General features: G+C 45.2%; 1 protein-coding gene across 1 annotated transcript in view; it reads left to right on the top strand.

Moving 5' to 3' along the window:
- Positions 1 to 8,949: 8,949 nt before the first annotated feature.
- The window catches only part of LOC106000945 (bile salt sulfotransferase-like), an 18,107-nt gene continuing 16,802 nt past the window's right edge, over positions 8,950 to 10,254 (top strand). The window contains exon 1 of the mRNA XM_013036159.1: positions 8,950 to 9,112. Within this exon, the coding sequence (XP_012891613.1) occupies positions 8,977 to 9,112 (136 nt within the window). The 5' untranslated portion in view covers positions 8,950 to 8,976. The remainder of the gene's footprint in view (positions 9,113 to 10,254) is intronic.

Here is a 10,254-nt window from a genome sequence, read left to right as displayed (position 1 = left end):
GGGCCCGCTCATCATTTTGGCCTGGTCAGAGGTATTGGTGCCACCCTTGGTGACCTGCTTGACATGGGCAAAGGTAGCTCCACCAGAAAAGAAAATTATTTGGAAAGCCATGTCCTGGCTCCATAGTGCTCACTCTTTGAGGCTATAAAGAGACAGGACTTATATGTCAGTTACACCCTGGTGAAGGTGACAGGGACCAGAGCAATCAGTGCTGAGACCACCATGCAGATCGGGAATGGTGGAGACTTTGCACACTGCCACACTGTTCCCCCTGCAGTACCTTACGGGTCATGGTTTGATCACGTCCGAGGCTGGATGTCCATGAGGGAAAAGGAGAACATGCTGGTCCTCAGTTATGAGCAGATGAAAAAGGTAATGATTGAGTTTACATGCACCCCACCACGGCCCTCTTCACCCCTTCTCCCATCTCCCTTGTTTCTCCAGTATCTTCTTCCCCATTATCCCCCTCCTCAGTCTCCATCCCACCTTCTATGTCAACTTTCTACAGCCTGTTGTGTGTTATTCCTTCCTGCATTGCTCTCATCTTCCTTTTCTTTTTTTTGTTCCGATATGGAGTCTTGAACTCTGTGCCTGATGCTTTGCTCTCTGGCTGGTGCTTTACCCACTGAGCAACACCTCCAACCCTGCATTCCAGTCACCCTTTCTCCTGCCAGTGCCTTCTGCTCTTTCTTTCTTCTTCTGCTTTTTCCTCCTCAGACCTGCTCCGTGTTGTCCCCTCTCATACCTGTGGCCCCTGCTTTCCTCTCATTAGGACCCGAGGAGCATGATAGAAGATCTGTAGGTTCCTGGGAAAGGCGTTGGAGCCAGAGGAGCTGGACTTAGTCCTGGAGAGCAGTTCCTTCCAGACGATGAAGGAGAACAAGATGTGCAAGCTCAGCCACGTGCCTGAGGAGCTTGTTCCTGCCACTGTCAAAATTACCAGGAAAGGCATGCAAGGAAGGGCTCTGGGGAAGGAAGTGCTAGAGGCCAGAGAAGGGAAATCTGGTGCTCCCACGCCTGGCTGCTGACTAGAGGTCAGCCAAGGACAGGCTAGCTGTTCACTTCCAGCTTGGGTAAAAATAAAAGAAGTAGATTCCATAAATGGGACTGTGACTCAATTGTTAGAGCACTAGTCTTGAGGAAGAGAAGCTCAGGAACAGCCCCCGGGCCCTGATTCCAAGCCCCAGAACATGCACAATGAATAAAGTAATAGATTTCTCTATGCAAGTGGTATGTCTACATCCCTAATGGAAGAATCTGCTGTCAGGAGTCTTTTTGTCCACCAGAAGGCCATGAACATCAAGACTCTTTGAACTTTTGGCTCCCAGTGATGCTAACCATCGCCCTGTTCTGCCCAGATCATGTCAGCTGCCATTTTGTACCATGTCTTATGTCTCTCTCCACTGTTCAGTTCACCATGGCATTCTTCTTCAGGTCTCCATTAGATATGGTCTGGTTTGTTGAGATAGCTTTTCTGCTCTCTTTTTACTACCTCAGGTCTCAGTTTCCTAATGGAGTTTCTTAACTCAGTTTTGGGCCTGCAAGTTTTGGAGGAACATGTGTCTGCTCACAAGGGCTGGCTGTATAATAGGCTCCCAATCTGACCTCTCAAAATGTGGTTTTTCTGTTATCTTGTGATCATATTCCTGTATAACATTTGGCGTTCCCAGCGAGATCCCAGCACTAATGGAGATAGCTGGGTTCCTTGAAGCCACTGGCAAATGGCCTCGGCGATACTGGTTGCTAGAGGATGGGAGACTCCATAGAACAGGGAACATCTGAGTTTTCTTAGGACCTGATGGCTCTTCTGCTACTCCGAGTGCCAGGATCATAGATGTCTGAATTCCACTAAATCTTTTTTTGGGTCCAGCTTTTTGGAGTCACTCAGGAATCATCTGGAGGTGAGTAAGTTTCTGTTTTTCTCTGTTCTTGTTTTCTGTTTTCTGTGTTCTGGTGAAGATCTATCTGTTTGTATGTAAAGTGGGAGGAGGTCAGATGGGACCAGGCCCCACCGATGGGCCCTTTCAGGCTGTGATGACAGTAGAGGATTTTGTGTTTTTCTTTGTTTCTGTCTTGGTCTTGTCTCATTCTGTTTTCTTAAGAATTGGTACCAGTTTGTAATATGGATCCTTATTGTCTGTGTCATTGTATTTATTCTTTATATATCTATTTGGGGGTAGGAGCCAAAGTTCCTCTTGTATCTTCAGCCAGTGTATATTGGATAATTTTAAATTGGGATTTTCAGATGACTATGGGGTAAACTCTCTAAATCTAAACTAAAAACAAATTTGTACAGTAGATTGGCTCACATTTGGGGTTGGCTGGCTAAACCAAGTCTCCTTTGACCCCAAGTTAGCCCTGGTAGTTTGGAATTTGGGATGTAAAGTGCTCTAATCTTAAAATGGGTGACAAAGTAAGGCCATATGGTAGGTTAAGGGTTTAGCTTCATGTAACCCCACCCTTCCACCAAGCTTACTCCTCCTCCAGCCATCTAGAAAGTATTCAAAGATCATTCATATGCTAATGTGCCTTGCTAGCAAAAGTTGTCTCTTCAGCAGGCACTGGAGACTGAGGTCCATCTAAGAAATATTGGATGGTCCATTCGTATGCTAATGTGCTTTGCTATCAATGTTGGTCTAAATGTCAAGATCGTGCTTATCTCTAAGAGATTGTTTGTTAGCAAAAGTATTCGTTTTTAAGTTTAAGTTTTGATAAATTCTGATCACATGATTCTATAGTGCTATGGGCAGAAGTATCTGTCACCACTGTAATTCCAGGACACTGATAGCTGATATTCATTTTAAAATCTAAGTGCACTTTAAGCTTTTTTGCCCACCTTCATACAACCATGGAGGTTGTATGAGAGGGTGGATTTGGGGTTGGGCTTATATAGGTTTTCACATGGAAGCAGAAAATAATAATTAAAAAAAACAGGCTATGGTCTCTTAGGGGCCAAGGGAGTCCCCCGTTCTCTCTCCTTGATCAGACTGACAATGGAATGCTCCACCGGGGGTGAGGGAACTTCCAGCTAAGCCAAGGTCTGACTGACTTGCCTGTGAAAAAATATTTACCAGCAATATATCAGACTAGGGGTTAATATCCAGTATACACAAGGAACTCAAGAAACTAATCCTTCCCAAACCTAACAAACCAATTACTAAATGGGAAAGGGAACTAAAGAGAGACTTCTCAGATGAACAAATAAAACTGGCAAAGAAACACATGAGGAAATGTTCACCATCCCTGGTTGTGAAGGAAATGCAAATAAAGACAACCCTGAGATACTACATTATCCCAGTCAGAATTTCCCACATCCTCAAGTTACCCAATGACAAATACTGGAGGGGAGGCGGAGAAAGAGGGACCCTATTACACTGCTGATGGGAATGTACACTTATACAAGCACTTTGGAAAACAGTCTGGAGAGTCCTCAGAAAGCTAAATATTGACCTTCCTTATGACCCAGTCATACCACTTCTAGGCATCTATCCTGAACAATAGGAACCGATATACAAGGACATATGTTCCTCCACATTTATTGCAGCACTGTTCAGAATAGCCAGGATATGCAAACAACCCAGATGTCCCACCACAGATGAATGGACCCCAAAATTGTGATATATATATACACAATGGAATATTATGCAGCCATTAGAAAGGACAAAATAATGGCATTTGTAGGGAAATGGATGGAGCTAGAAGAAATCATGTTGAGTGAGGTAAGCCAAGAGCAAAGAGACAAACGGTACATGGTCTCCCTGATAAGTGGATGTTAAATACAAAATGTTAGGTGATATGACAAAATTAATAAGACTTAAGAAACAAAGGACTTCCAGTCATCTGATTGAATCACTACTAAATAACCCCATGCTGCTGATTACATATATGGTATATATGTGCACACTGGAGGGAAACCAGGAGGACAACATAGAACTAGAAGGAATCAGAGAAAAACATACAACAGCGGTACCATCAGCTGCAATTGTCATTGACCAAAATAAACTAAGCAACACAATGGCAGTGATGGGAGGGAGGGAACAAGCTGGAAAGGGAATAGCTGATGTTATGCAAAACAAAAGAAATGTACATATCACCCAATGTGGAAGAAATAACTGTATTGCAAAGCTCATAGTACTCATAAATGTTACATAGATCGATAGACAATTTGCCCCATGAAAGTCAGAATGTGTTTGTGACTTTAACTAGGCATCACTAACCCACAATACTGTGAAATTTGGGAAATTATGTAACCACTCAATCACAATAAAGAATTTGAAACAAACAAAGAAAAAAGAAGCAAAAGAATAAAAAAAGTTACTTCCTTAAGTGTTTATCCTGGACTAAATAAAAAGTGTTAGAATTTGAAAGGTGTTCACGAGTGCTCCATAGGGAACTTTAAAAATATTGAGAAAAGCCAGGTACTGGTGGCTCAGGCCTGTCATCCTCACTACTCAGGAGGCTGAGATGTAAGGATTGTGGCTCAAAAGAAAGTCCATGAGAGTCTTTTTCTCCAATAAACAACTCAGAAAACCAAAAGTGGCACTGTGGCTCAAGTGATAGAGTACTTGCCTTGAGCTGAAGCACTGAGGCACAGCGCCCAGGCCCAGAGTTCAAGCCCCATGACTAACAACAACAAAAACAAAACAAAACAAAACAAAAGATGACCCTGCCTGCCTGGCTCTTAGTCCTAGGCCACAGCCACAACCACCCGGGAGGTGGTGGCAGAGTCTGGGTTTCATCCGGGTGCTGAAGGTGGTCATTAACTGTCTTTGTCTCTCTGTGAAAGTAACCAACTTGCTCACCATGTCTGTCTTCCTGACCACCAGCTGGCTGGCTTCCTTGCCAGGTGCCTGAGAGTCAATTCCATGAGCTGACAATCAACTCTGGCAGAGGAAGAGGGGCTTCAGCAGGGAACCCCACGCCTATAGAGGGTAGCAGGGCTCAAGGCGAACATTTGCTTCCTTCAGGCTCGCAGCACATGGAGAGTTTCTCAGCCTTCTTTCCTTTGTCCTGACCTTGCAGATTTGAGGACCATCAAATACTTGTTTAACATCAATGGGATGGTGTGTGCATGTGTGTGTGTGTGTGTGTGTGTGTGTGTGTGTGTGTGTGTGTGTGTGTGTGTGCCAGTGCTGGGGCTTGATCTTAGGTCCTGGGCACTGTTCTAAGCTCTTTTGCTCAAGGTTAACACTCTACCATTTTGAACCACAGTGGCGTTTTGGTGGTTCCTTGGAGATCAGAGGCCCACAGACTTTCCTGCCTGGGCTGGCTTCCAACCTCAATGCTCAGATCTCAGCCTCCCGGGTAGTTGTGATGACAGGCATGAGCTCATTGCTCGGCTTCACATGCCTTTGATAGCTGAGCTGTACAAGCTCTCCCCCCCACCCAGTCTGCTGAGGGGCTACTCAGCCTAGAGAATGCTGGGAGTTGACAATCAGCAAGGAGAACCAGGGACACAATGCTGGCGTAACTGTCCCTGGGATTACAGTCCCTGGGGAGTGATAGTTCTGAGGTGGCAGCCACTGTGACCCCATGTCCCCATGCACATTTTCCAGCTGGCAGGCGGTTAGACACCCAAGCCCTGCATGCAGCACCGATCCCTGGTGGTGGCAGCTGTGTCCCCTTCCACCCAACCAGGAAAGAACAAAGAAAGGACCACAGGTGATGCATGCACACCTGCATGCATGCATTCATTCACTCTGAGTGTCCCTTGCCCCATCTTGCCACTCAGCAGTACTTCTACACCAGGTCCTGGTTGCAGCCAGGGGTCAGGAAGCACCACTTGCTCCTGAACACCTGGTCGCCCTCAGTGAACTCCTGGTAGATCACATGCCAGTGCTAGAAGGGAAAGATGCAGGGTGTGTTGCCTGTGGAGGGTGGGGCTGCTTCTTAGCTGCGTGTATGAGCACATGCCCGTGCACCCACACATGCACACATGCATGCTCTGCACTCCCAGTGTTCTCCTTGACACATTACTCCCTGGTCTGCCAGTTCCTTGTATTCACCAGAAGTTTTTCGGTTCCCAGCCATGTTCCATGACAATTCTTCTCCTTGAAATCATGCCTCCAAGTAACACCAAAGTCATCCTTTTCAATTTAATATACCATAGAGCTCCTAAAAAAAACCATTTTCTGTGTGTGTGTGTGTGTGTGAGCCCACCAGTCCTGTATGCTCTCCCTAGCTGTTGCGCTCAAGGCTGGAGCACTACCACTGACCTAGCTCTACCACTGCATCTTCAATAATGAGCTACTACACTGTTCCCACACAAGAGGCTGGAGGGGGCACAGGCCTGGTCTTTCTCATGTATCAATGGCCACATCTGCTCACCTGATTTGGGGTAACTCACCTTGACGATGTCCTCGTCCTTAAGCATCAGCTGCTCATGGGCTGCTTTTATGACTTCAAAGTTGAAACTCACAGCAGGGAAAGGAATGCCCTGGTACCATGAATGCCCTGGTACAACATGTAGTCCTGAGCCATGGTGGAGCCCTGTGTGCCTGGCTCTTGGTCCCAGGCCACTGGCACTGGGGAGGTGGTTACACCACTGACTGAAGCCAATCATTAACTTATTTCATTTTGTTATGAAAGTGATTTGATGATTAAAAAAACAACACAAAGGGCAACTGTGAAATTATTCAAGGGCAATCTGTGCTCTTCTGACTTTAGTTCATGGTAGGGAATCTCAACTACCAGAGGAAATACAAGGAAATAGGCTTCAGGGCTCTTTCTGTTTTTGTTTTTAGAGTTTAAGATTAACAACTGTCTTTGGAGTCAGGCACCAGTGGCTCATGTCTGTAATCTTAGATAGGAGGCTGGAGATCTGGGGAATCAAGGTTTGAAGCCATCCCAGGGAATAAAAGCCAGAAGACTGATATCTCAAATGAATATCAAGACAACTGTCAGAAGTGGAGCTGTGGCTAAAGTGGTAGAGCACCAGCCTTGAGTGCAAAGACATAGTCCTGAGTTCAAGCTCCAGAACTGGAGAGAAATATATATATACACCAGAGTGAGATTGTGTGGCTTCAGAGTCATGTGACCTGGTGTCTGTGGCCTGACACAATGCTGTGCAGTGAATAAACACCTGGTGCTCATGGCTCAGTCAGACCAGAAGCCTTTGTCCTCTAGACAGATGTCCCTACTGCCCTGCCTGCCCACACCAGGCACAATGCACACAGTTGCCTGGGGGTAATGCTACCTAGATTTGTTTGCTTCTGACCCTCACAGGAATGGACTCGTGTGGTGTGAACACACACACACATGCAGGTACAAACTCACACGTGCCTTATGGTACATTCACAGAGCACACACCATCCCAGTGATGTTACAGAAGTATTTGGTGTTGCTCAAACCTGCAAGGTAAGCACAAAGAAAGGAAGTCTGAGAAACTCCCTCTGTCCTCAGGAGCCTGAGGAGACATGGAGATCTGAACACCAGAGATCATGGTTGAGATCCTACAGCCGAGAGAGATCCTGGGGGAAACAGGAAGTCACAAGAAAATGCACCGAGTGTTATTAGCAATGATTTTTGGGTGATGTTAGTGAATGGGACTTAGGACGTTGGGCCAGTAGTCCAGCCTCCCTCTGTGCAATTGTAGTGATATCTATATCTATTCCCAAAAGAAAAGATTTGTCACTTTCAGACAAAAACAATAATTTTCCCCCAAGCTTGCTTCCTTCTTCTTCTTCATCTAGTTCAGGTTCCTTGCCGTGAACTGAAAATCACGCCCCTGAATTGTGAAAAGTAAAGATTTTCTTCAAGACAAACCTCAGAAAGTTTAAGTACGTAGCAGATGGTATGAGTATGTCTTAAAATTGGAGCTTACAAGTACAGCTGGTATAAAATTAAGTTAACTGTGATACTCGGAGTCAGGACTGGTGGGTTTAAAAAAATGTAAGGGGCCCTGGTACTGTTAATTTTGTTACAATCGGACCTTGTATACTCAACAGACTGGTGTCTTTTGTAAAAGAAAAAGATCAGCGCAGTCCATCTATTAGTTCTGAGAGCCAAATACCAAGCATTGAGAACAACTGACACCCCACAAGATAATATAGAGACACCCTGATTTTTAAGATTAAAATTAGTCCAAAGAAAAGGAGGGAATGAAAAATTAAAAATTAGAGTTACATTTTACAATTGCTAACTGCTGGTTTTGGTTTTGTAAACTTGCTCGCCCTAGCACTAACTCCCCTCCCTTCTGGAAATAAGGAATTGAGTAAAAAGTCTCAGAGCCCAGATGCCAGCCCCTGGGACAAGGTTTGTGGTCATAGATAAAGAACAAACAGGTATGTTTTTCTGGTTTCTGTTAGAAAATTCCCTAAGTGGCCAAATGGGACCCAAGATAGGGACCCAAGATAGGGACCCAAGATGAGGACCACCTGGCAAGTCCAGCAAACTAGGCCAAATGTTAATCACAAGCCTGTAATTATGTAAACTCCCTGACCCTTATCTCCCAGAGTGACTACCTCCGTTTGATCATCCGCGCCAATTGTTTTACAAAGAGTGTTATAAACTTCCCCACATAGTAAAAATGATTGCTGGAGTACATAGTGACTTTTAAACGGGCCAATCCCGGGGACACCTGGTGTTATATGCTAATCTTGTGGTTTTTTGCCTTTAAGAATGCCTGTAACCGGGGTTCAGGGCTCTCTCCTGTGCCGAGGCAGAGAGACCATTTGCGCAAACATCAAATAAACTCCTCTTGCTTATTGCATCTCCTGGCCTGGAGTCTGAGTTTTCTGCGGCGCCCTCTCGTTGACAAAAGTATCCCAGAAGTCTGGGGTCTTTCAGAATGATTTTACATTTCAAAATCCCCTGGTGACCATCACACTGTGTTTGCCTTTACCTTCAACTTAGTTTTGCAATGAAACAACAAGTTAATGATTAACTTTATCACCCAGAATGACAACCCAGAGGCTACCACTACCTGTCCAAGTGGAAGTGGTTTGTGATCTATAACCAGGCACACAGAGCTCCACCATGGCTCAGGAGTACATGTGGTACCAGGGCATTCCTTTTCCTTCCAAGGTGTACACCCCTGAATTCATAAAAGAAGTCCATGAGCAGTTTGTGCTGAAGGATGAGGACATCATCACAGTGACCTACCCCAAATCAGGTGAGCAGACGGGGCTGCGGCTCTGTGGGAAAGGCCAGGCCTGTGCCTCCCTCCCTATAGCCTCCTTAATGGGGCGGTGTAGTAGCTCATTTGTTTCTTTCCCTGCATGCACCAGGATCTCGCTAGCCCATTTCACAGGGATTGCCATGTGCATGGTGGGCTGGTGAAGGTACTGGAGCAATGTGGTAGAGTTGAGCCTATGGCAGAATCAGGCATTGTGACTGTCTGTGGGCCAGGGGTGAATGATGGAGGGTGAACTCTGCAGAGCTCAGAGAAGAATCACAACCAGTTTTTTTTTCCCCTTTTAATATTATCCTTTGTTTTATTTTTATTTATTTATTTTGGGTCAGGTCATGGGGCTTGAACTCTGGGCCTGGGTGCTGTCCCTCAGCTCCTCAGCTGAAGGCTAGTGCTTTACCACTGAACGACCTTCCCAGCCCCTTATCCTTTGTTTTAATGTAATTAATTTATTTCAGTTTATAAAAATAATTTTTCAAACAGTCTGATGGTGGTTCCTGTCTGTAATCCTACTCAGGGGACTGAGGATCTTGGTTCAAAGCCATCTTGGGCAAGTGCTGCGGACCGGCTCTGTTGGGACGATGGAGGATACCTAGGGGAGGAACCTGGAATGGGGGGGGGAGATGGCAAACAGACAACTCACACGCAAGAGGAGTGGATGCTGAGTGCGATTTAATGCAGAGGATAACAAGCTTTTATAGCAAAAATCTCCATAAGAAAGGGCAAAAGGTTACATAATCTTGCTGCAGGGCTTCATTCTTGGGCAGTCACCAGCTGGTCGCCTGATAGGCACTTGTTTCCGGCTTATCTCTAAGAAATACAATGGGTTTTGATGTTTGTCACCAACTAACCATTACCTTATTTCTATAGAGGCCTTAACTGTCCCATAAGATCTTTTCTGTTCCTTCTTTAATAGTAAACACCAAGGAGACTTAGATCTAGCAAGTCTCTTAGTAAATAAAAGAGAGTTAATAGGAAGTTCTTTCTCCTAAGTAGTTATCTCAGCAATTGCCATACATTCTTTCTGTTTTAGCCACCTTACAGCTTCTTGTAAGTCTCTTACAAACAATTCCTTCTGCTGAAGTGACTTGGTGAAACCCCCAATACTTTTATATTTGCTTATG

This window comes from Dipodomys ordii, unplaced genomic scaffold (assembly GCF_000151885.1).
Source record: "Dipodomys ordii isolate 6190 unplaced genomic scaffold, Dord_2.0 Scaffold250, whole genome shotgun sequence".
In the NCBI taxonomy this organism is placed as follows: Eukaryota; Metazoa; Chordata; class Mammalia; order Rodentia; family Heteromyidae; genus Dipodomys; species Dipodomys ordii.
The sequence above is the reverse complement of the archived record's forward strand: the minus strand, read 5'-3'. Positions and strand labels throughout refer to the sequence as shown.